This window comes from Mytilus trossulus, chromosome 5, assembly GCF_036588685.1.
Source record: "Mytilus trossulus isolate FHL-02 chromosome 5, PNRI_Mtr1.1.1.hap1, whole genome shotgun sequence".
Lineage (NCBI taxonomy): Eukaryota > Metazoa > Mollusca > Bivalvia > Mytilida > Mytilidae > Mytilus > Mytilus trossulus.
In genome coordinates, this window is record NC_086377.1 from 43,435,699 (window position 1) to 43,463,673 (window position 27,975).

The following is a 27,975-nucleotide window of genomic DNA, read 5'->3' on the forward strand; positions in this document are numbered from 1 at the left end:
AGTGAGCAAAACCCACACTATCATTCTGAAGTACGTTCCGAGTGATATTTTATGGTAAATTATTTATACAGGATTACTGACTTTCTTTTCAGATTTTTGAAATATAATCTTTTCCTTAGTTTTTTTCTGGCTAACATTAAGGAGCTATAGAAAATTGTTTAAATCTGTGCATAAGGTAAATCAAATATAGGTTCCTGTCTCCATAACAAACCTAAATATTCAGGAGTTTTTTGTGTTTTTTTCATAAAAAAAAGGTATTTTATCAGCTTACATGAACTACTGACACTATTTTTATCTGTCTAGGCATGAAACATGGATATATATTTGTTTGGCTGGAAACAAAATCGTTTGTTCAGAAAGATTATGCATTTCATCATCATCTGACCATTATAATATTCATTGACCTATATTCATTGTAATATGTATTCTAGATAAAAGAGAAGCATAAAGATGTGAACTTGGAAAAAAAGAAAAGAGAGAATAAAGAAAATGAGATACAACAGACCTCAGGTATATGTTTGTTATTGGTTAGCAGCTGGTAAAGTCACCCTGTGGTGTGGCTTGTGTGGTAGAGGGGCATTTTTGTCTTAATGTTTCTTTATTTGTTTGCCTGTTTGTTTCTCTGTTACTTCATGGACTTCAAATTTTTTGCATAGTTTACTGCTATTTTAATTTAATCATTTGCATTTAACTATCAAAATTACAGTTTATAATTAAGAAAATCTTATTCACAACAATCAGAAAAATTAGAAGCCTCAAGAGAGCATAAATCTACTTAATTGTACTGATCCCTAGAATACGTGGAATTTAGGAGGTCAATCATTATAACATTGAGCCTGGTTTATCCAGTTATTTTATCACTGTCTGCCTGTATGTTAAATGCTTCTCCTTATTTCGGTAAGGGCTATTCCATTTAAACATAGATCAACCCCCAGGAAGGCATTTTGAAACCACTTCTAGTGGTGGGTGCCCTTTTCAAAGTTTTGATGAGGACAATCCTTCAAAATTTGTAAAAATGCTTCTCTGGGTGGCTGCCCTATTGTCATAGTGCCTTCCTGGGGGTTGATGTATGTTTAAATGGAATAGCCCTAAAGATTGCGTTCATGCCAGTAAAACATTTATAGTATCGCTATTTTTATTTTATCACTGCATTTGATATACAAAAAACAATGCATTTAGCTTTAATTTTTTCAAACCCTACCTATACAGAATTGAAAATACTCATGTATACAATTACAAAATGATGTGTTTGTTTATAACAAACCTTGTCAAGAAAATAACTTAAATTATGCATAGTGCAGTAATATAGGGTTATTGCATGAATATTGGGGAATATTGTCCCGTGTAGAATTTTATATTGGACGAGCTTGTGAGTGCAATATATGTTCTAAGAGGGACAATATTCCCCAATATTCATGCAATAAACCTTTTATTGTATAGCAATATAATATTTAAAAGTATAAATTGGTTTAAACATAGATTTTGACGTTGATGACATCATGAATTTTGAAGATTTAATGCACTAGTGCAATATTGGAATTTATTGCTTCTATATATTTATATAGTTTCTGGTCTTAAATATCCATGATTTTATTGTCAAACTAATATATAAGTTTGGAGTTATCTTCCAGTATAGCTTTTATCAGGCCTAAAAAAAATAATGTTGTGTTTCCGATCACCCCCTTGAAATTTTGCAGGGACGGTAGGTAGGGATTTTTTTTTTTTTTTTTTTTTTTTTTATAATATTATGCTTCATTGCTGTCTCGGTTTTCTTTAAAGGCATGCATGGACACTTCGTTCATTTCTTAAGACCATTTGACAATTTTCAAGATTATTTCATGTTTCTACTGTATACCGTAAAAATGGGTGTATAGTCCGCAGTTTTTTACCCAGGGAATGAAATTGATGGAAGGGGTGCGGACTATGCAGTACTATAGGATTTCATGAAAAATTTTTCCCAAGTTGGGATACGATGTTGAACGAGGTTTGGCCAAGTAAACAAAAACATCATGTGTTGTCAATGTTATAATGTATTCTTGACAACTCTTTGTATTATTTAAAAATAAAAGTATTCTTGACTATGTGATAGTCATGTTTTACGGGGTATCCATAAACGACAAGTCTAGGGTTCTTTGACATCACTTTATTAAGTAAACATAGGAAATAAATAACCCTGCAATAACAATAGCATATAGTTATCACATTTATCAATATCACAGTCTTATTAAAGTCTTATACTATAAACATATAAATATTATACTGGCGTAATAACAATGTTACAAGATCGTAAATAATAATCTATTCCATTTACAATAAACTATACTGAGTATCAAGAATGCGGTGACATTCACAATATGCAATGCACTTGCAATTATATCTTTCTAAATATAAATGCATGCTTTTGATAAGTCGTATCAAATAGTATATCATTATAATCAACCAAGCGTATTATAAACAACTCTTTGTTATTATTTTTAAATAAAATAAACGTATTTTTTTAAATAAAATAAACAATCTAGTGTTGACTTAGTAATTTGCATAAAAATCAGTCTTTGATCCAATGTCCGCTTTGTTTCGGATTTGGTAAAATTTGTTTCATTGCATCTTAACAGTGTACCTGAATCCTGAATATCAATGAAAGATGAACCCTTCAATGATAAAGCCATAATAGTCAAGTTGAAACCTAGTGAAATCTTCCCAAGATCAATTTCGTTTAATGTTATTCGCGTGTGTACAGTACAAGTAAACCACGATGCGCCATTTTGAATATGTGTGATTAAAAAGTATCAAAATTTTCGTATTCCGACTTTTTGTGTTTCACTCTTAACTTATCGACGTAAATAAATTAAGACCTAACATTTTTTAATTGTAAATTGTACATGTTGTAACCATTAATACTGAAAGTGTAAACCTGAAAGAATTTTGTATACAAAACTATATTCCCAGGTGAAAGGTCACATTGTGCAGGTGTATCGTCTTACTTAAATGAGTTTACGGGTTTGTGTGTAAGACATTGGATGAATTTCATTGCTAATGTCAAAAAAGGTGTTACTTTCTGTAAAATTTAGAAATATTTTTTTCTCCGCGAAATGGTCACACTTTCCGCGTTGAACATTGAATAGCACGCGTTGTGTTGCCATGTTCAAACACTGACAAACGAAAATAGCTACTGCACATGCTCCCGCATATATAATTAGCCAAGAAGATTCCACTTTCCAATACATTCTAAAAATAAGCCTCGAGTTTAAAATTACCGTTGTTTTCTTTTGGGGCGATAAAAAGATCTAGGGACTTAGAATTTTTTATTTTCTTTCAGAAAAAACAGTCGGTAGGTATACAAATTATTTTTTTTCCCACATCAGCTTTAAAAACTTTTGAGTCGGGGGTCTGAAGGACGGTTGGTCGGGTGACCGGAAACACAACATTTTTTTTTTAGGCCTTACAATGATTTTTATCAAACCTATCAATATACCTTTGTTTAAACAAATGTTTAATTTTAGGTAAATTAACAGATTGTAGTTATTTTGTTCATACTTTTACTCTTTTCAGAAAATGGACCAATAGAAGATGTCAATGTTTCATTGAATTTAGATTCTACGATGGAAACAAGTGTTTTAGATCAAACAGTTATAAATAATGATAAATCTGATGATAAAACTGACAATGCAGACAATAAGCAGGATACAGTAGATTCGGCAAATATACCAAATAATAAATTACCAAATCGGACTGCAGAGAGTCACTCAGACTGGCCTTCACTTCCAAGTCTACAGAGTGATACGCAAATCCCTGGTTTAGGAGAGACACAAATTCCTGGACTTGGAGACTTGGATCAATTAGAATTGAAGAAAAGTGAAAATGAACAGTCTGATCAAGACACAAAACTGGAAAATAAGGCCTCCGAAAAAGAGGTTAAAACTGGTGAGAAAGAGTCTGAGAAACTGGTAAAAACTGGTGAGACTGACTCCGAGAAACAAGATACTGAAGATGAGGATAATGAGGTGGATATGACCAACGAGGAATTGGAAATCATCAAAAATTTCCATGGCAATTCTAAAACAGATTCTAATGTGAAAGTGACTAGTAATGATACTGACTATAATCCTTTTTCCTCTGGGAATAATTCCCAGGAAGAGGAGGGTAATAATTCCCAGGAAGGGGATGGCGATCATTCCAAGGGAGGTAATAAATCCCAGGAAGAGGACATGGATGTAGATAATGAAGGCGGCGATGATTTATCCAAGTCATTACAGCAAGCTGCACAGGAAGTGGCCAAGTATGAAGCACAACCAGAATTTGTGGATGATGTTGAGGACAATGAAGATCAGGTATTACTATTTGTCTAAGGAATAAGAAGGTCATATCTTTGTGATATTGTTTGACAATTTGCAGATCATAGATAGTCAATTTAAATAAATATATTGCATGGACCATGAAGGTTAATTTTAGCTGCGAAAGTTACACCTGCCCTATTTTAAATAACTGCTGTTAAAAAAGTTAAAAAACAAACCTGGGTTACAAACTAAAATGGAGGGAAGCACATCATTTATAAGAGGAAAACAACAGAATGACAGAAACACTGTTCAAAGTGTCACAAAAACAATATACATACAAAAAAAACCCTATTATATACCAATTGCTATATTCCTGACTTGGTACAATACATTTTACGAAGAAGAAAAAAAGCGTGGGTTTAACCTGGTTTTATGGCTAGCCAAACCACCTGCTTTGTATCAATGTCCAAAATACTACTAAAATGACAATATAACATGACAGTTCAAATAAATGCAAGAACACTCAGAACACAGAAATACATAAATCATGTTATGTTAATACTTTATGGACTCCCAGTCATTACGTGTGCAATACAATTAACGGCACCAATTTTCTTGCACCAGATGCACATTTCGACAATACATGTCTCTTCAGTGATGCATGTGGCCAAAATATTTGAAATCCAAAGCTTATATAAAAGATGAAGAGCTATTATCCAAAAGGTAAAAAAAGTATATCCAAATCCGTGAAAGGAATCCGAGCTTTGCATGAGGGAGATACATTCCTTAATTTATAATAATTTCTAATATTTTGTAACAGCAAATCATTCTGTTGCATAATACCATAAAAAAAAAAATTTTAGATAATAAGTACTCTCATACTTCTTTACAGGAAAGAATAGACTTAGATGCCAGAATTAAAGCCATTATAGAAAGTCAGGATTCTTTTTCTGCTGTAGCAGCCTATGATCCTGAACAGGAGGTGTTTGACAAGGACTCGTCACCCATCAAACCAGTCAAAGAAGAGGAGGAACCCAAACCTGTCCCCGCCCCCGTACCTGCCCCAGTACCGCCTCCTGTAGCTGTACTGGAATCCCCACGTCATGAGTCTGAGTCAGACGGAGTAATGTCAGATGATGAACTGCATAATTTACTTGGTGTGTAGTAGTAAATGATTGTAAGACTTTTGATTGGATAAAAACAAGATATGTGCAGTAAATAATTGAAGAAAGCTAATATGATGTGTTTGTCATCATTAACTGAAATTTCAGCAGTGAATAATATTAGGAGGATGATAGACAATGACAGAAAAGGATAAAACATGATAGATCTCATTGGTGGATAATTTTAGTGCTTATTGATGATTGGTGGAAATTTTCTTGAATGTATTAGAATGTGTGTGATGAAAGAGATTTTTTTTTAAATTACTTGAAGTTTTACAACTTTGTTATTGATTTGAAAGAAAAGAAAATGATCTGAATAATCCAAATGGTGCAAATGGATTCATATTAGAAAACCATTAATTAATTGTCTGTCATGTCTGTATACTATATCTGTTGTATATTGAGGGGATTAAATCGTTAAACAAATGCCATTATTGTAAAATATTGGCAATAACGATTCAAGCATGATGAATTGTGGGAGGAGAATGTGATGAGCGTGAATAACAGTTGTCAATAATCATGATAATGGACCAAATCAAAGCTTTCATAATTCTTCCATTGTGTTCAAAATTTAAAGGTGTTAAATGATAGTGAAAATGAGAAAATCAATGGTTTAACTTAAGTGATTATTGTTGTTTAAGAAATTGTTAAAGTATAGATATGTATGTGTGTGTGTGTGTACAATTAATTGTATTTAAAAATTGAGTGATATCTTGCTGTATGACTACCACTGGGATGATGTTTATTTTTATGTGAATAAGGGTGTCACAAGCCCTTTATAAACACTCATGCTTCTAAATAATGTATTGTAATTTTTAGAGCTAGCTGTATGCAGTTCTTATATTGTTTTGATGATTCCATGGATACATTAATGGTAGGGGATTCACAAGCCCTTTATATTGTACTATCCAGTTCCAAGGGCTACACTCTTACTACTCAATAATTTATTGTAACCTTCAGAACCGAGAGTTGGTAGTTCTTTCTATTTATTATCTATAATTAGCTTGGTACATTACTGTTTTTATGCCCCATCTAGGATAGTTAATGGGCATTATGTTTTCTGGTCTGTGGGTCAGTTCGTTTGTTCGTGCGTCCGTTCATCCCATTTCAGGTTAAAGTTTTTGGTTGAGGTAGTTAATGATGAAGTTGAAGTCCAATCAACTTGAAACTTAGTCCACATGATCCCTATATATATATATATATATGATAAGATCTTTCAAATTTTAATGCCAAATTAAGGTTTTTCCCCCAATTTCTTGGTCCACTGAACATAGAAAATGATAGTGCGAGTGGGGCATCTGTGTACTTGGGACACATTCTTGTTCTATTATAGACTAAGTTGAAAATACAAGTAAATATGTATGTAATACAATCAATGGCAATCTAGTAGAATCAGCAATCCATGATATCAGATATCAGTCACAATAGGACAAACTTTCTTAAAGCCACTCTCTATATGAAGTCAATACATCAGTATCAAGTCTTTATTGAATAAGGGCTATTCCAGAAAAAAATGTATGGGGGGTTGGAAGGCACTTTTTGTCAGCACCTGCCATCCAGACAATTGAAATTGAGACTTACAGTGCATTATAGTGTGAAAAGTTGCTCTGATACCCATCACCCATGTATTATTAATATAATGTGCCTTCCAACTCCTCCATACATTTTTTTCTGGAATAGCCCTAAGCTTATTCTGATCATTAATCTAAATGATGTCATGTCACTGAAATTAAAAAAAAAACATCTTCTTGAATGATATGATTGGGTATATGTAATAAACTTTTCCAATATAGGACCCGTTTAAACTGTTAACTATTGTAATCCCTGGAGTAGAACTCTTGGGATGGTATTTGCATGGGTCTTGATTGGTATGGATTTAATATTGAAAAAGCCATATAGTGTTCTCTGTTTAACAAATTGTGAAAAGCACTGCTGAACAGTGTAGTTATTGCCCTTGGACAAAAATAAAATATGTGCTATGTGAGGGACATTGGAATTCTATTCCTGTTTTTTTTACTTTAAGTTGTCCTAGATATCTATACACATTTAAATGATTGAGCTATTAACTATAATAATGAATTTTATTTGCATGCCTAACTCATCTTGAGATGAGTTATGGATCTGTTTGTTATTATGTATTCAAATTGTGTATCTGAAGATGATGTGTAAATCTAAGAAAATAACTTTGATGAAGGTGTGATTGAGTTTCTTATCAATTTAATTTTTGATAGAAGATTTCATACATAACAATTATATTGCATTTTTGTGAATAACTTTGTAAATTGAGCATAGAGTGTCATACAACTAGCACAATATATTGACCATAGGACGTCTTTGCTTCAAGTTACTTAATATTTTGTGCTTGCTTACAAAATTGCCTCATTGAATAGAATGTGATGTGTCTGAGAGTAACATACTGTTGCTTTTATCAGAAGTTAGTTAGCAAAATTGTTAGATTTTCACCCATTTGTACATAAACATTTCATTCAAGCTAATTTCCCAATGCATGTAGAGCAGAACTTTGGTTAGCTTGTTTGCTTTCTTTGTGTATTGTATAATTGATTTCGGGACAATGTCCAATCAAATTCAAATACTCTAAATTCAGATATTCTGGCGAAAAATCATCAGGGTTATAATCGCTATAATTAAAACTTGATTTTTTTTACATGAATTAAACAGGATATTGTTGAATATCACAAAAATTAAAATCACATTTATTCAAAAAGACAAAATCACAATAATAAATGGACCAATGATTTCTGAATTTACAGTAGAATACATACAAGTTTGACTATTCCTATATATATGGTTTGAAGATGTCAATATCAATTCCAAAACTTTGGTAAAAGTATATTTAAACAAAGCAAGCAAGTGAACCAAAGTTTTACTCTACAAGCATTAGAAAATTAGCTCTAAACATTATTTTTGTTACCTGTATGACTGTACATTTGATAGTGAATATTGTTTTAAGGAATACAGTTCATGGGACTGTTTCATTCAAATTTATATTGATTAATTTTCTATTTGAAAAAATATCTTTGCTTTCCTTATTTTAATTATAAAGTACACAAGTGATGTACCTCTCATAAAAACAAACAAACTTATGAATGAAATTTTAAATCATTTTCTTGTAAAATATCTTCATAATTAAATAACAATCTTTTTTAATTTTAAGACCATCTTCATTAGATAAATCATATATACTGATTTTCATTTAAAAGACAACTTTATGTTGTGTAAACCATTGAATTCACCTTTTCAGGAACTAGTGGACTATGGGAAATCATTGTTCGTACACCAAAATGAAAATAAGGTTACGTCATTGGTTGAATTTCAATTGTTTAGAAGGTTTTTAACCAATTACAAAGTTTTGGTGTACACTTTTGAATATTTTACTCAGAATGCATTAGATTCTGAAACGGCGAATTACATTTCTGCATGAACATATGCTATTGTCAGTAAAAATGGGTACTGTTTTTTAATGGTCAATAGAAATCCAAAATGGCAGAACACTTCCATATTAACTGATCTAGAGTTAGGAATTCTGCATGTATCATATAGTGTCGAAACATTAATTTTTTGTGGGGTTAAAATTTCATGGTTTTGTATCTACATAAGTTTTCATGGGGATTTAATGTCCTGGTTTCCATTAAACGGAAATGAAAGTTTATGGAGGTTAAAAATTGGTGGGTTTTTTAATTTCTTGGCTATGTTCTTTCCACAAAATCATCGAAATTAAATCCTTCACGAAAATTTCTGCTTTTACAGTATTCTCTAAATAAAATATTGAGGTATAACAGTGTCCAAATGTTTATATAACATGTACTCTAAAGAGTTAAGTCACAAATATAACTGCCATAAAATGTATATTATGTATATTGTATGTGAAATGATTGCTAGCAGATCATTAAATTTCAAACCTCAAAAAGGAAAAAAAGGAACAAATTCGATACATCTTAAAAAATCTTTAAAAGCTAAATTCTTTCAGCACAAAAATCACAATAATTCTTCTGTGTTATCAACTTTCAACTGTTTATTATCTTAGTGTTCATCTGGTATTTAGTAATGAAACTCTGCAATATAAGATCATTGAAAACACTTTATTTTTAATATAGAATAAACTTGTCATGTTTCAATAATATTGATACACATCTGTTATGTGATTCTAAAATTTAAAAGTTTTGTATGACTGGTTGTATCATAATCATAAGGACGAATGTATGTGAATGTGAACTGGTTGTAGATCATATTGCTGTATATTATTATCTGTGTCAGTCAGTGACATTGTATTTGTAGATGTTGATGAAATAAAGTCGCATCTTTTTAAAAGTCAAAATTAGTTTCATAGTCTTATTACAATATGCAAAAAAGTCATGAATTACAAAAGACCAAATAAAGATGCCCAGCTATATAGGTTTCAATGTTTCTCCTTCTATCTTTTCATCTGTTTGTCTGACAGATATTTATCTACAGAATATAAAGACACCATATTTTGCTTGGAGCATAGCAATGATTTGAGTTAATGTGAGCACTTTTTATTGTCTCGCTTGACAAAGTCAAAAAGCAACATAGGCATGCTGTTTCGGGCGTTGGCAGTTTCAACAATGTAATTGTGATTAGGTCTAATTTATGGTCAACCACTAGTGGTAAGTCAAAGATATTTGGTATGCAGTTGTATAAGTATTGGCACATCTCATTTCCGTGGAGATTATTTGGCCCCACCTCCTGATTCATGGTCTATTGACTTTGAAATATTTGCTTCATTTAATGTACTAGTTTGTGATTAGGTCAGTTTATGGGGAACCGCTAGTAGTAGGTTAATGATAATTGGTACATGCAGTTGTATAAGCATTGGCATACCTCATTTCCATGCAGATTTTTTTGCCCTGCCCCCTAGTCATGGTCTATTGACTTTGAAACTTTTGCTTAGTTTTCATGTATAAGTTTGTGATGAGGTCAGTTTATGTGGAACCAGTAGTGGTAGGTCAATGATATTAGGGACGCAGTTGTATTACATGTATTAACATTGACAGATCTTATTACCATCGACATTTTTTTACCCTTCCCCCAGTTATGGTTTATTGACTTTGAACATTTGCTTAGTTTACATGTGTAAGTTTGTGTTTAGGTTTGTTTAAAGAGAACTACTTATGATAAGTCAATGTTATTTGGTATGCAGTTGTATTACCATTGGCACATCTCATTTCCATGGAGATTGTTTAGCCATGTACCTTCATTCATAGTTCATTGACTTTGAATATTTGCTTAACTTACATGTTAAAAGTGTTGCTTTTTTTATTTCAACATTTACATTATCGAAATTACCAAAAAGCGAGACAGTTTATATATTTCAGACACCTGTTTTCTGTTTGCTGGTACTTTGAAATTTTTGATATGATGTTTTCCCTTTGAAATAAAATTCCCTTTTTCATCTAGAACTTTGGAACTGAACGCCTGTATATTCAGTCTGCAGCCTGATAAAGACACATTTATCATCATAAAGCACATCTGGTGTAGTTAATAAAGGCAACAGTAGTATACTGCTGTTCGACAGTCATAAATTAATTGAGAGAAAACCAATCCAGGTTACAAACTAAAACAGGGAAACTCATCAAATATAAGAGGAAACAACATGTAACACTAAAATGCAACAAATATCAAAATGACAATGCAAAACACACAGAACTAACTATAAGATAACAATTGCAAATTTCCTGACTTGGTACAGGACATTTTAGGAAAATATGGTGAGTTAAACCTGGTAATGTGGCTAGCCAAACCTCCCACTTTTAACGCATGCCAACTTTACCTGACTACAAATACATGTACAAATAAATGGTAGAACATTCAGGACGGAAAAATACACAAACTAACAATACAATAAATAAACAGTATTAAGTCAATGAAAGAAAAATATATACTTTTTCGTATGAGGCTGAGAAACTGGAGAAGAGCGAGGTTCTACCGAGCCCTTCCCCAGTTTTGTGAAGAGTACAAAAAAGTTTATATTTTTATGACATTGACCTAATATTGTTTTTATACTGCAACATAAACAAATACATTGATAGCTTTTTAAATCGTAACACAAATGTCAAACTTATTTTCATCCCTTAATGAACCTCTGATTGTTGAGAAAGTGTTCCATGATGAAATTGACATTATACAAAATATAGCTATGTTACTATATTTAGGAAATAAACACAACTAATTGCAGTATAAAACATTAGGACATGCTAATAGTTATTAAAGGTACCAGGCTTATAATTTAATACGCCAGACGCCGGTTTTGGTAAATTAGGAATGTACTTCCCCCATGCAAAGGTCTGTTTTTTCTACTGGACTCATATAATACAAAAAAAAAGATGTGGTATGATTGCCAATGAGACAACTGTCCACAAGAGACCAAAATTTCCGCTTTCCTTTTGGTCTATTATGATTTCATTTATTTTGTATCCCACACGACGTGACATAAAAATATCAGAAATGTGCAGTAAAATCGGTACTGTTTATGTTACGATGTATTGACAGTGATGGACATAGGGAATTCACCAAAGAGACAACAGACCGGCAAAATACCATGAAAATGGCAGAAGGCCAGAAATAAATCTTCAACACAGCGAGAAATTACCGCACTTAGAAGCGGGATTCAGATGACCCCTTAACACAATATGTCTGTATTCGTTCAATGATTTATTTTAGTAGCAAATGTTTGAAACTTATCATTTTAGATGATAGAAAACCTGGATGCTTCATACCCTGTAAACAAAAACCTTGTATGAAGAAGTTTCTATCTGTCATATTTCTATTTGATTGACCTTATTTACATGTTTCAGAGACCGTTTGAAAAAAATGTGTTTACTTTGTCAAGGGAAATACTTATGGGTACTAGTACTATGTTAATCTCATTCTGTATTTTGGAATCCTAACTTCGTATACTTGTCCTTTTTTCTCAGACACTATACTGAAAAGGGACACTTTATTTTGCGTATGGAATAAATGTAAGGTGTTCATGCGCTAGTAGGATTTTACTTACCTTGACCTCATTTTTCTTGTTGATACGACAACGTTTATTTTTTTTTTCGTCTTTTTATCAGGTATTGTGAACAATAAGTCAATTATATTTAGTGTATGAACAATTATAAGGCGTGCATGTCTGATTTTACCTTGACCTCATTTTTATGGTTAATTGGTAAATGATGCACATGCCTGTCTAGATCTGGCATGGTTTATTTGACATATTTCCATTTCCATTCTCAATTTTATTGACTTCATTTTGATGGATTATTGGTCAATGTCAGATTTTGTGGTTTGATCTGTTTTCCTGATAATATAGTAGTAGATAATAGTAAGTCCACTATATTTGTTTTGTGGAATGATTGTTAGGTGTACCTGTATGCCAGTTAAGGTTCATCTGACTGACTCCGTTTAAAAACACATTTATATTGCTTAGCTAACGATATATACCTTTATACTTTCAACATGAATTCAATAATAAGTAAAATATGTATCTACAAGCGGAGAAATGTTTTAAAGATTAGCATCTTAAAATATCATATGTTCAAATGCTCAAAAAATAATTCACTTGGTATGTATTTGAGTTATATAATGTAAACAATGCTTTTGGATGTTTATTAGATCTAAACCCCTCAAAGCTCAACACTTATAAGCCAAATCCATTTTTATACTCAACTTTTATTTCTAAAATGTTATTTAAATCTCCACTTGCAATTAAATTGTTCAAAAGCAAAAAAGCAAAACTATCAAACTGCGTTTTATCAATTACTTTTAATACATAATAATGATTACAACAGAAATTCAACTGATCCAAGATATATGCTTATTTTCAAATGATAAAACATATTCAAATGTCATTCCTTATAACGAGTCGTATCAAGGGAAATGTGTTATGAAATGTTATGATTAATTAATAGTTTAATCAGCAATTAGCTCCTTTTGCAACATTTCATATCAACAGATCTCAAGCAATTAGCTTCTCAATTGACCTTCAATCAATTGTCTGATTTCATGGTGCTTTTTAAAAACATTGAACAGTATGAAATTATCCACCAGAGACTAACTTAACGTAGGTGGAGATTCATGTTAACAATTTCCTGTGTGATAATTTGCCTAAGTGACCACCTGAATCAAGCAAAAACCTTTGTAAAAAGACCCCCAATGTTAGATCCCTCGTTAGTACATTTCATATAAATTGAACCTGTATTAAAAGACCTCCTTGTCTTAAGAGACAACATTTATACGATCCTTGACTGTAAATAAAAAGAATTCATCGATTTTTTTTTATCGTTTCGTCTTAACTATCAAGACATCATGGTTCTTTGTTAAAATGAGAACAGTGCGTTGGGGACCGTAAAACATCACACATACATATTTTTTTAAATTACAATCTGTAAGTGAGAATGATTACAATTTTTCGTTTTACGTATGAATTAAAAAAAAATCATATCATTAGCATTTTAAATTTATATTATTGGTTGTATGCAGCAAAATCCTAAATCGAATTTATCTTTGTCTCTCTATCAACACTCACCAAAATAGTCGTCCCACATTATTTTGACAATTTCTTCTTATTTTCAGATTTAGCGAGAAATATTGTCTGAATTTCTTATCCATTTGTTTGAATTGATTGAGTGCGTTTATCGATTCGGCAAACTCGGCTTTGAGTTTTTATGTATCCGTTTTTATTCTGTAGTTAGTCACCGGTTTTATCATGTATATCTATTAATATAGTAATTTTATAAAAACAATTACTGTTTGCGAAAGTATGAATTATGCTATATAATAAGGATGTTCTTATCCCATTCAGAAAACCCTAGCCGAATTCGGCACAACCTTTTGAACTTTTGGTTCCCAATGCTCTTCAACTTTGTATTTGTTTTGGCTTTCGAACTTTTTCCATCAGAGCGTCACTGGTAAGTCTTGTGTGGACGAAACGCGCGTCTGGCGTATGGAATTTTAAACCTGGTACCCGTTGTTAGCTATTATTCGTGAACCGTGAAATTGGGATAACAACTCTTATTTAGCATTGAAATTAGAAAGATCTTATCATAGGAAACATGTACCAAGTTTCAAGTTGTTCGGAATTTAATTTTATCAAAAACAACCTAGACTGTAACCATTCATTTCTGCTTGGCTGATTGGTCTCTCCCCTTCTTCTCTGATAAGTGTAATGTTTCATTTCGTCAGGATGAAAATCATTGCCACATCTGCTGGCGTACTAACTTTCGGTGTTATTGCCATTTTCTTGCAGAGGCTTTGGTGTTTCTCTCTGAAATTTGGTGTTAGAAATTGGTCTATTACGGTTCCGTTTCATACCACCAAAGCGTGACTTGAAGTGAATGCAGTAGTTGAGTATGTCTATGGCAATCAAGAAAGCCGTTGGCCGAACGAGAAAAACAATACAGCCCCAGTCAATAGATTGTGAAGATTTTCTATTGTCTACCGAAAAGTTTTTCTTTCTTGTCTCTTTTGATACAGTTTTCTTGTTTACCGAGATCTCGGATTTGTTTTATTGTGGAAATCTTTGAGGTCAATTTTCTTTACTTCAGCATCTGTTATATTCATTCCATCAATGTTGTGCCATTGTGTATTTATTAATCTCTTAGGACATTTAAATAAGTTTCCTTGGTATCATCCCGAAAATAACAAAGTGAACAGTGATTTTTATCTTATGTAATATTTCATTTGTTACAGTATTGAGTAAATAGAATGAAAACTTAAATTGAATTTTAAAATATGTTTTAGCAAAATACGTGAATGAAGATGAGGTAAAATAAACTTCATCGTACTGGTAAGTTGATATATATTTTTATTATTACATAGGCAAGAATTTGACTTTTTTTTAGGAAAACGCTAGACTCAAGCTAAAGCTGATATTAGTTCCGCATTAACATATAAACTCTTTTTATATTATCTGTGTCTTTGTAACAAAAACATATCCACATATCCGAGATTAAAAGAAATATACCTTCAGAAATAACACAGAATGAAATACGATGTACCAGGAAGATGACGAAACATTATTTACAGTCTTTAATAATGGACTTTCCGATTTGAAAATTCGGTATAATTGTTTTTTAGTTTTTACTGGCTTTCCTTCGATTAGCCATACTTCTAGTTTGAAGTATGATCTGCAATGAAAAGGCAAACGATTGATAATTTAAAATTTATTGTTTATAGATTTTATTTGTTTTACAGATTAATTTTATGTATAGAAATATCATTTTTTTTAATGACCATCTTCAGGGATTTAACTTTTTCCACACTTTTACTTTATGGCACTATCAAGCTCATCAATAATTGAAATTCAAATAGGCATGCTGAACATTTTAATTGTATTTTCGGTGAAAAAACTTCCATTTGAAATCAAACGTAATAATCATTAACTTTAATTATTTTTATGTCTATTATTGCATATAACAAATTAAAAAGATTTATTGTAAAGATAAAATATCGGAAACGCTAATAACCTTTAAGTATTAATTATCATTATGAAATGAAATTTTGAAAATTTTAGATTCAAAACAATGATTACTTAAAGGAGCACTAGCTACGATATATATAAAAAAATAAAGTATGATTTTTTTTAGATTAATCATTAATTAAATGGGAGTAATGAAATAATAATTTGCTTTTAGCAATCAATTTGCTTTATTTTTGTTGAAATAAGCGATTATACATAATTTTTGACTGATTCGCTTGCAAGTGAAAACGTCATCATCATTCTAACCGGTATTCATGTGAACTTCAATTTAACCCCTAGCTAGAGACTGACAACGCATGCATTGTACGTGAACTGGTTATTTAAAGAAAAAAATTGTCAACAATGAAAGTGAAACTACGGTAAATCATTTGATTACTAATTCGATCCACATAAATCATTCTTATACGGTTAAAAACAATGAGAAACTTATATTTTAAATCTATAAATTCAAATCAAACAGACCTATAAAAATCCAATTGCACGTGCTGGTTTAACCTATTCATATCTTTATTTGTGTTTACATCGCTTATATGGTCATCTGAGGTCAAATCGATAGTTAATTAGATGGCATCTGGATTTAAATACACACGAAACGAACCTACATATCATCTACCCCATGCTTTGTAAACTGTTTATTTTAAACGTTTGATAGATTGGATAAATGTTTTACATTGTAATTAATCAATTATGAGAATTTGAGTCAAATTGGTGACCATGAATTTGACAGCTAGTGCCCCTTTAAGGAAATATCCGTTGGGACCAACAGTTGAAAAGTATCTTTGAATAGGATGTGCTTACCCTAGCGAAGCCACTGAAACGACCTCCAGTTAGAGAGTGGGTTTGTGTTGCTTAGTCTTGATATTTTTATGTAGTGTTTTATGTACTGTTCATTTCGTTTTTAGCCATGGTGTTGTCAGTTTATGTTCCACTTAAGAGTTTGAACGTCATTTCATATCGTTTGCCTCTCCATATTATGTTTAATTGAGCATACCATATTACAGTTCAACGATGACATCGTCACTTTATGAAATATTAAGAAAAAGCCTACTTAAATTATAAGAAACAACTTTGTGCCATTAAATATCTCCCCCCACAAAAAAAAAAAAAAAATAAAAAAAATAAACATAAACATCAGGACCATTAATAATATACGAAGTAAAACCAAGTAAAAAAGACCATGATGAAAATAAAAAATAAAAAAACAGATTTTTTGGTAAAGAAAAAGGAGAACGATACCAACAGAAGATTTAAACTTTTGATTCTTACAATGCTTTTGAAAAATAAGAAAAAGGCCAAAAGACATACAAAAGTACACAAATCACAAAAGCTAAAAATTTAGCAACACGAACCCAACGAAAAAGAGATGATGTCAGGTGATACACAGGGTAAGCAGATAAACGCTCAATTCGACAAATAACAAAGCAAAATTGAACATATATTGACGACATTGTAACAACAAGTTGCATGTTGTCCATTGCCTGATATCATATTAATAAAAAAAGGTTACAATGCAGTTATTTCGAATTATTGTCCTGATTAATACGTTTATTTTCGTTTTTCTCTTGAATTACCTGTATTTAAACGAGGGTCAAACTAATAAGCAAAATGTTAACACATAACAAATACTTTAATTAGATAAATGTATTAAAAACACGAAGCTACATCTATCAGGAATAGGACAAAAGTATATCTATTGAAATGAAAAAGAAACGATATGATTAACCAGTTCTTGATACAACGTACACGAATATCTAAATCTGAATTTGTGGCATTGTATTTTCTTTTTAAAGATGAATACCGTCTGATTCAATTTACATATCTAACTTGCTATGGTTGATTAGAATGTAGTTGCCGAAAGCATGGAAAATGTATGAGTTTAAACAGACTAAGATTAATATAGAATTGTGGATATTTCAGAGGACGAATGCCCGCCTCATAAAATTTGAGTACGATTGTCGATTTATTATTGAAGAGTGAAAACAAATATTTCACATTTTAACTGTAATGTTTTAGTACCATACATTCGTATTTGACTTTGACTTTGTCATAGTTGTTTTATTGCATAAACTTTTCAATTATGCGTGTTCATGATTTTACACTTCACAGCAGTAACTTTTTTATGTTTCATGTTTGTCTCTTCAAAGTAGAAGCTTAAAACTATAATTTTGAAGACTTGCTTGAAATATATCAATTTTTCGTTTTACCACATCAATATCCTTTACATACATGTATGTTTCTCTTTTTGTCAATGTGTTTTGTTTTGATGCATTACAATTTGATTTGCACAATCGTACTACTGCAATATTGTGCTCATGTTCTGAATAATCAAAATAATAGAAAAATCTATTTGTTTTAATTCAAACTAGACAAAATAACTGCTTCACCTAAACAATCATGCCTATTTAAAAAAAAAATCATCCTCCTACTTACTATGTTATTTATGTAGTATAAACAGAATAAGTTTGTAGTCGTTATAAAAACATTTTTACAAATTATACACTGTCCATACACGGGACTTTTATTGTACAGGACAACTGTGTCATTCAACCATGTGATCGAGTCCTATAAATAATAAAACAGTTTCAAGTTGGATTTTATATCGAGTTAGTTTTAAAATTTATACCACTACAATCAAACCTTTGAACCAAAAATCTGTGTTCTCTTAGAATAATCGATGACCTAGATACTACTGTAGTTCAGGAAAATGGAAATCCGGACGACAGTGCTGTTAAATGGAAATACACAGAACGTTCTCAAACTGCGTGATTCTACACTCATATCATTCAAACTTCGTCTCAAGGTATACCCCTATTTGGTATCTTCTTATTGCTTAGTCTTTTTTTCTTCTAATTTGTGTTTTGTGTACTATTGTTCGTCTGTCTGTTTGTTCGTCTGTTTTCTATTTTAGCCATGATGTTGTCAATAGATATAGAAAGATGTGGCATGAGTACTAATGAGACAATTTCAGTTTATTTCCGATATATTAGTTTTGATATCCCTCTGGTATCTTTCGCCCTTCTTCACACTATGTGTATCATTGCGAAGGGTTATACCAAAAAACCGGCTGACGTCAAATTTCATGATTGAGTTTTATTTTGAGTGTGTAACTTTCTAGAGAGCTATGTTTGTTAGTTTGATATTTTTGTTAAAGTGACTGTGTTATATAATTTCTATGACTCTTTAAATTTTCTTATTGGTCACATTAGACAATCTATAAATTACTGAGATTCATCTAGATGGTTTGTTGAATAATTGATCATCTTTTTTAATTTGAATTTGAAAAGCAAATTTATCACCAGTAAGTAAAGATGTACTCGCATATGTAAACACCTGTGTGTGAATCGACATCAACATATTTTACTTTTTCCATAAAGTTGCAGGGAGTATCTTAAATTAAAAAAATTAACAAATGTGAATTTGAACACAAAGTGGCTGGTGTTTTTGATATAGCTAAATGCACTCATAGTGTAATGCAATGATTGCATTGTTGCAGTCAGTATAACACATTTTCATTGTTTTCATGGTATTCATTCGTATATTGTAAAATGCTAGTTACTTCCAAAATGTATAGCTTGTTTGTCGGTGTTAGCCAAAGCTCAGTTTTGAAAGCCGAACTCTGGCCTATAATGGGTAACTTTTAACAATTGTGGCTAGGATGGAGAGGTGCCTAATTGAAACTCATACCACACCTCCTTATAGGCCACCAATAAAAAGGTAAGGAAGAATGGAAAGAATACCGGACTAATCTTTAACTTCACATTCCCCTATATAGATGATGCGATGATTTTTTCTCAGTAAATTATTCAATGTTTGGTGACCAATGTGAACGTGATCAGATACATTTAATCTTCTGCATATCTTGGTGAACCTCTAAAAGTTGTAAAGAATGATTGTTGACACCAATTGCGACAAAAGTTGATTTTAAGACACCAAATTTATATGATGCCAATATCCAGCAGTGTGATTTTTTTTTATCTTCAAGTTAAACCCGAGTATTTTCTTTTCCTATAACGATGGTTGCTGCAGACATAAAGCTGTTATGTGAAGACAATAGTTCTTAAACCTTGTTACAGATGTAGTCGTCTCTTCGGCGGATATTTCATGGGAACCATAACAAAATAATTTAATTTTGGATGTAACGCGTCTTCTGAATGGCTGACGTTATTTTGTTATGAGCCCATAGACATAATTTAGTCATGTGACAGTGACGTCATCAACGTTTTTTCGTGGTTTTTCTACGGTTTAAAATGAAATTTAGAATTAAATTATAAGAAATGACTGTAATATTTTTTCTGTCTATTGAAAATAACATAAATAATTTGGTGCACACTGTAAAATAACCCGCTACGCGCATTATTCAGTGTGCACCAAATTTTTTATGTTATTTCTTCATAGACAGAAAAATATTACAGTCATTCCTTAATTGACTGACAGACATGGAATAACTGTTTTTTTTATTTTTTTTTTTATAACGGACTATCTTTCAATTGTAATAACCGTAACCCTGTCCTCACTTTACCGATTGTGTCATCACCGAAAGAGACGTTTCACAAAATGTGTACTTGCGTGACTGAAACGACGGGTGAACAAAACATACTTCCAATTTCAGGATCACCTTAGAAATGTTTGTGATTTGGTTTGTGCTGCACAGTTTGTCTGTTCGTCGCTGCATTGTTGGTTAGCAATGTAGTTGTCAGTTTGTTTAAGACTCATCAGTTCCATTGTAATTTTCGTTTCCTCCCCCATTTTTATAATAGTTTCTGATCCAAAAGTTATTTTGTCAACCAATATGTTATTATTTACACAATATAGACCTGAATGCATGTAATATTTACAGCAGTGATATATTGATGTCAACTTTAGCTTTTCTGATATTCGATTGTGCAATATAATATACTTTCCGGTCAGCTTTTACTGCATCAATATAAATGTAAGACAAACATATATTTCTCCAGATTTTTTATTAGTGATACAGCATCACAAACATAAAAAAAGTAAACTCCTTCTTGACAAAACACAACGTTCAACACCACATAATACAAAGTTATGAGAATAGCAAAAAGCATAGTTCTACAACACATTTAACAGAAATACGATAAAAACATAGGTTTCAATACACTTTATACAGATTGATCGATGTAATGGAAAAATAGAGAGTTTAAAACACATTATACAGAATAATGTTAATGGCAAACCTCAGAAATGAACAACACATTACACATATACATTCTAATGCCAAAAAACAGAGTAAAAATACAAATCATACAGATAAATGACTAGAGAAAAAAACACTGTGCTAAAAAAAACATAATATAGAGACAGGATAATAAAAAAATCACGATTCAAGAATACAATATACAGAGGCGTGATTATGGACAAACACTGTGTATAACAACACATAATAAAGATATCTATATTATTAATGACAAAAAGCATAGAATTTTACAACATATTATACAGATATATCATTATGTCGAACACATGGTGTCAGCTAAAAATTACTAGTATACAGATTTTTTTATAATGGCAATACAAAGATATGGTGTACAAAACACTGTGTCCAACAATACATTATACATATATATGATAACGACAAACTAGAGGTGTTAAATGCCCTGTTTTTCAGAGATAAGACAATTGCAAATATTGTGGTTCAAAAACATTTTACCGAACTACGATAATGGCAAAATTTAAGGTTCAAACGCACTTTGTACCGAGCTACGATAATGGCAAAATGTAAGATTCAAAAACACATTATGCAGAGATATGATTATTCCAAAACACAGAGTTCAGCAACACATTTTACAAAGATGTGCTAAAAGTGGAAAGAGGGTTCAACAACACAGTATACATATATATATGATAATAGCAAAACACAGGGTTAAATAACACAGTATACATATATATGATAATAGCAAAATACAGAGTTCAATGACAAATAAGCATAGAGGTAATAATTGCAAAACACAGGTTTCAACAAAACCGTGTATATACAGATATAAGATAATAGCAAAAGAAACAGGCTTTTACAACACGTTAGCCAGAGATATGGTTATAAAACTTTGAAAAAAGTTATTATCTTTACAATCTATATTCCTCGTGAAGAGAATGAAGCTTTCTTTTTTTTAAGATATGGTTAAATAGTTCTACTGAGGAACGTTACTATTGATTCATTTAGTTCTTTCTAACAGGGGTCTACCCGTCTTTTTTGATAAGTTTCACGTTTTATTTCGTCTGGATGGAAATTATTGCCGCATCTAGTTGCGTAATAGTCATCTGTTGAAGGGACATTTTCTTGAAGAGGAATATCTCTATCTTTAGAAATCGCATTAATTCGATCACGTTTATCATGTTTACTGCGACGAGATCGCTTCTGGAAGTGAAAACAGCAGTTGAGTAGGTCTATGGCGATCACGATAGCCATTGGAAGAATGAGGAATACAATGCTACCCCATCCAATAAATTTTGAAGATTTTGTTTTGTTAATAGCTGAGTTCCTCTTTCGTACTTCTTTTGTCACAGATTTTTTATCGATAGAGATTTCCGATAGTATGTTCTGGTAAAAATCTTCAAGGACTAATTTCATAACTTCTGAATCTGTTATATCGGATCCATCAAGGAAGTGCCATTTAGTATTACAAAATTTCTTTGGACATTCACACAACAGTTTCTTGGGTCTCTTAACTGAAAAAGAAATAAATGAATCTTTATCTCTTGATTTAAAGTTTTTGGTTTTAATTATATAAAACAAAATATCGAATTAAAATATGTAAAGCTTTCTAAACGAAATATATTGAAAAATAGAACATAGCATGATAAAGCAATACAAATATAGCAAATACTGCCAACTAATTTTCCAAGATTTTTTTAATTTGTTTTTTGCCCTTGTGAGCCTACCCCCCGCGATTTACTCTTGATGGAATACTATTAGAGTAGACCTAATATAGTTATCAAAGGTAGCAGGATTATAATTAAGTAGGCCAGACGCACGTTTCGTCTACATAAGACTCATCAGTGACGCTAATATCAAAATATTTATAAAGCAAAACAAGTTTAAAGTTGAAGAGCACTGAGGGTCCAAAATTTCCAAACTGTTATTGATCCGCGTCATCGTCGTCTTTTCTTTCAATACTTTTCCCAGTGCAAAAATGACCTTATAGAAAGTTTTTTTTCGGTAATGCGTCAGTTGTTATAAATTAACTACAAATGGAAGTTTTTAACGACCTTGACTGGCTATACAGCCCTTGCACGGTCGGTTAAATATAATATATATATATATAAATTAACTATCCACGTTGAAGCGCTTTTGTAGTTATTTCAGCAGCAGCAAAGACAAGATTCAGCTTCACTTCGAATTCAAACCCTCTGACAAGAACACATGGTTAAGTATGATGATGACAATTACTAGATATTTCCATCTTAGTAGGTTTTCTTTTGAACTTGCAATATACTAAAGCTACCTCAGAGTTGAAGACATGTTATGTATGATATGAAAAGCTATGAAAAAGCTTTTAACTTTTGTTTTTACAAAATTACACATCGGATATATGTTTAAAACATGTTCAATACCTGTTCTTGCTGATGTTGAGGGTTTAGTCAAAATAGTTGAACTAACAGAATACACATTTTCAGAAGTTGAACTGGATATTTCCCTCACAGTGTCAGGCGAACTCTGTATTACAGTTGCTGGAAATGTGTTGTCGTTAAAATCTGCCGTCGTTGTATCTCCTATAGTGATAGAAGTTGCTGTAGTCGCTTGGATTTGCACTGTCACAGCATCAGCTGTTTGTTCTGTAATAATGTAATTTCTGTTTTAGAGAGAAGCTACATATATAAGAAATTTAAGGGACACTAGACCAAATATGAGCAAGGAAAACCCTCACTATCATCACGAAAACACTCTTAAGGAACACTTTTACTAAAACGATATACTGTGAAAGTACTTTAATTCGTGTGTATCAATTTTTGTGGTTTGAGCAATATTTACATGTTCGTGGATTTTTAAATTCGTGGATTTTAGTTTTCTAAAAAAAAATTAAAAAAATTAAAGCCTTTAGAAACGAAGGTTCAAGTAGTCTAGAATGAAGGAAATTGCAAAGTAAACATCGACCCTTTTAAATCGTAGTGATAACACTTATCAAACCATGATAAAGTGATCAACAGATTAAAGACCATCAAAGGTGTTAAATGGACCATATACATGTCACCTAAAGAAAACAGTAACAGAAACAAATGCTATAAACGTATTTTGAATTGTCAAATAATTCTGATCAAAATCAAGCCCAGCATGAAATTATTATTTCATATATGTACGAGAACAATGAGGATATAAAATGAACACTTTATCATACTAGCATATCAATACCGGAAATCTAACTTTCATCGATCAAAAATATTTTTTATGAGAATTAAAAGATCAAAAGATGTACAGTTTAGGTTATTAAAGATTAAATGGGTTTAATCATGCATGCAGTTGTAGTTCTGTGACTGCTATTAAAGTATTTTCAGATTTGGCGTTATTCAATATGTTCCCTAGATCATATCAGTAGTCAAATCTACCGATGGGATCTTACCATGACTTGATTTGGAAATTGGTTATTTTTATTTCGTTGGACATTTAAATTCGTTGATAAAGTCATCCACGAAAACCACAAAATTGGTACCCCATGAATAAAAGTACTTGTACAGTATTTCAGCAAAGTTTGACAAAGGAGTAGGTCCGGTAAGACCACTTTTTGGCCCCAAAATATAGCAGTTTTACAAATTTTTAAAATGTTATGTTTCAGTTGTTTATTGGACAGTAAGATGCTTCTGCTACATAAATATGAGCTGTTTTTTACAATACAATGCACATATATCGAGAACTAGCACCATTAAGTCATGTAGTGGTTAGTGCATCGGACTACTAACACAAAGGTTCCTGGTTCGATTCCCGTTTGGGATGAAAATTTCAGGAACTCAATTTTCGGCTCTCCCTTGACACCATTCGCGAGTATGGTCTTGAGGAAACGATGATAGTCCGTCGGAAAGGGACGATAAATGGCTGACCCGTGTTAAGAGAGAGCCATATCTCTTGCACGTTAAAGACACCCTTGTAGATTTCGAAAAAGAGTAGGCTAATGCCGCTACAAGGCAGCACTCGCACCCGCAAAGTGGAAAGGGATTAATATAAGTTGCAAAAGTTGTTTCCCAATCCACTCTAAATAAATATGTTTAAACTAAGTCATGCTAAATCACTAAAAACTTCACAATTCTAGCATTTAATTTAAATTTTAGACGGTTATCGTGTAAAACGAAAGTGGCCGCATTCGTGTTCATCCTTAATATTGATATGTAAGTTGTATTTGATGATAATATATAACATATATAAAGGTTGAGGATGAACATGGATGCGGCCATTTTCATTTTTGATCAAAACCATCTGTAAAGTTACATTTTTCGGCATATTTGGTAGATTTGTCATATTTGAGCCTGAATCGGATCGTTTTTAATGGCAAAATCAGTAACATTCTTTTACATTTACTAACAGAATCAACTAACTCCTCCTCCTCCTCCTCCTCCTCCTCCTCCTCCTCCTCCTCCTCCTCCTCATCATCCTCATCATCATCATCATCATCATCATCATCATCATCATCATCATCATCATCATCATCATCATCATCATCATCATCATCATCATCATCATCATCATCATCATCATCATCATCATCATCATCATCATCATCATCATCATCATCATCATCATCATCATCATCATCATCATCATCATCATCATCATCATCATCATCATCATCATCATCATCATCAATCAATCATCAATCATCATCAAGTAGGTTTTGTTTTGATACTGCAGTCAGTCTAAAGCTTTTTGTCAGAGTTAAAGGCATGTAATGTACAATAAGAAAAGCTTGGAAAAAGCTTTAAGTTATGATATAAAATACCTGTTCTTGATGGTGTTGAGATCTCAGTCGTCACAGTTGAAATTGCTGAATTCACATTTTCAGAAGTTGAACTTGATATTTCGCTCACATTGTCCGGCGTACTCTGCGTTACAGCTCCCAACGATGAGTCGCTGGTTAACATGCCGTTAAAATCTGCCGTCGTTGTATTTCCAATAGAGCTGGTGCTTGCACTAGTCGTTCGGGTATTTCGCATTGTTACAGCTTCGGTTGTTTGTTCTGCAATGAAGAATATATGTTTTAAAAAGATAACAAAATTAAGGGACACAAAAGACAAAAAACACAACTCTAATGAACATTTCTTAAGTCTAAAGATATTTGTCAGAGTTGAAGACATGTAATTTTTTAATGGAAAAGCTATGAAAAATTTATGAAATTGGAGGCTGAAAAAAAATCACCACGGAGAATTGAATAAAAAAAACCAATTCAATAACTAGCATCGGGTTATGTTTAGATATATGATTAGAAACGTTGGAATCGTTGGTACGGTGACCTATAATTGTTAATGTCTGTGTCATTTTGGTCTTATGTGGACAGCTTGGCAATCATACCACATCTTCTTTGTTATATTTTTTCATTTTATTTTGATCAATGAATATATCGGTTTTGTTGATTTTACTATGACGAAATTCTCATGTCTATAACATATAATGAAATCGGTTCATTAAAAAAGGTTATTAAATCTACATCCGGTCAATCTACATCCGTGTACTTTATATATAAATGCAAGTGAAATTAAATAACGTTGATAAATTTGTCACACTTTGTTATTTCATTTAAAGATAGGTATTTTATTACAAATATACAATTAGTAATTCCAAAAACATTGCAGAACAATGAATGGATAATTAGGTTAGAGATATAGGCGAAAAAAAGTTGAACATCATATTTAAATGTAGAATCAAGGTTGACCTTCAAACGTACAAAAAAGGTAAGAAATTAACACACTGTGGCAGTTGAACATAACACCTTTTAAATGGTCCAGCAGGTGGCATTACTTATTAGTTCATGGTTTATAATCCTCCTTCCTATACATGCTCGATATTCAAGATTGACAAAACGGATGCTGTTGATTTGAAAGCTGAACATTTATCAGACCATGACCAAGTGTGCTATGCATGTACCAACAATGTCTTGTTTTTTTTTATTTTAGATTTATTGATAAAAAAATCAATATTTGTATAATAATCTACAAGAACACAATACGCAGTGAAAAGACCTTTGTCTCACTCCAAACTTTTGTTGAGCACTAATAATAAATATGAAAGTTTAACTATGATTTTATAATTTTTGTGCTATTTTCACATTTCCTGACCGGTTTGAGAAAATGTTTCTCCTCACTAGTGAAAAATCTTTTCTCGACAAATGATTGGTTGACATTTATTTGTGACGTTAATTTTTCATGTTTTCGCCTGAATTTTCTTATTTAGATGTCATGAAAAAAGGCGACCATGCCTGATGACGTCACATGTAAAGTACACAACTTTCATGAAAAGGAAGAGTACAAATTATTAGAGAAACAGATTTCACCACTGTAACTCGTGTATTACGATAAATCTGAACTCTTAACAGTTAAATTCTAATTATTATCTTAAAAGCTCGGCAAGCCTCGCTTTTTAAATATAAAATTTTATTGTCTCGAGTGAAGAAATATCGTAAAACTCTCGTTTCAGTTGTGGAATCTTTATTAACAAAATATTATTTTGTTTTACTTTTTTGTTTATCTTTTGCTTTTCATTTATATTAAGATTGTTTAGATTCTGTGGCGAATGGAGAGTAATGTCACAAATTATAGACGTGATTTAATATTTTAAGAAAGATTATGGTGTTGTTCTTTTTCTTGAAGTTTGGTCAATAAAGTACTTATATTTTGTTCAAATAAATTTGTTTTGTAAGTTATATATTGAATCTACTTTTGCAAACGGGTCTTTACCTGTTTCTGCTGGTGTTGAGGTCTCAGTCATCGCAGTTGAAGTAACATAATTCACATTTTCAGAAATCGAACTAGTTATTTCTCTCACAGTGTCAGGCGATTTCTGCGTTACAGTTGCTGGAGATGTTTCGTCGTTTAACATGCC

The 27,975-nt window shown here is 31.8% G+C and overlaps 1 protein-coding gene across 1 annotated transcript in view; it reads left to right on the top strand.

Moving 5' to 3' along the window:
- The window catches only part of LOC134718867 (hepatoma-derived growth factor-related protein 2-like), a 34,742-nt gene extending 24,969 nt beyond the window's left edge, over positions 1–9,773 (top strand). Inside the window, exons 18-20 of the mRNA XM_063581687.1 lie at positions 432–510; positions 3,550–4,328; positions 5,167–9,773. Of these exons, the coding sequence (XP_063437757.1) occupies positions 432–510; positions 3,550–4,328; positions 5,167–5,439 (1,131 nt within the window). The 3' untranslated portion in view covers positions 5,440–9,773. The remainder of the gene's footprint in view (positions 1–431; positions 511–3,549; positions 4,329–5,166) is intronic.
- Positions 9,774–27,975: the final 18,202 nt, after the last annotated feature.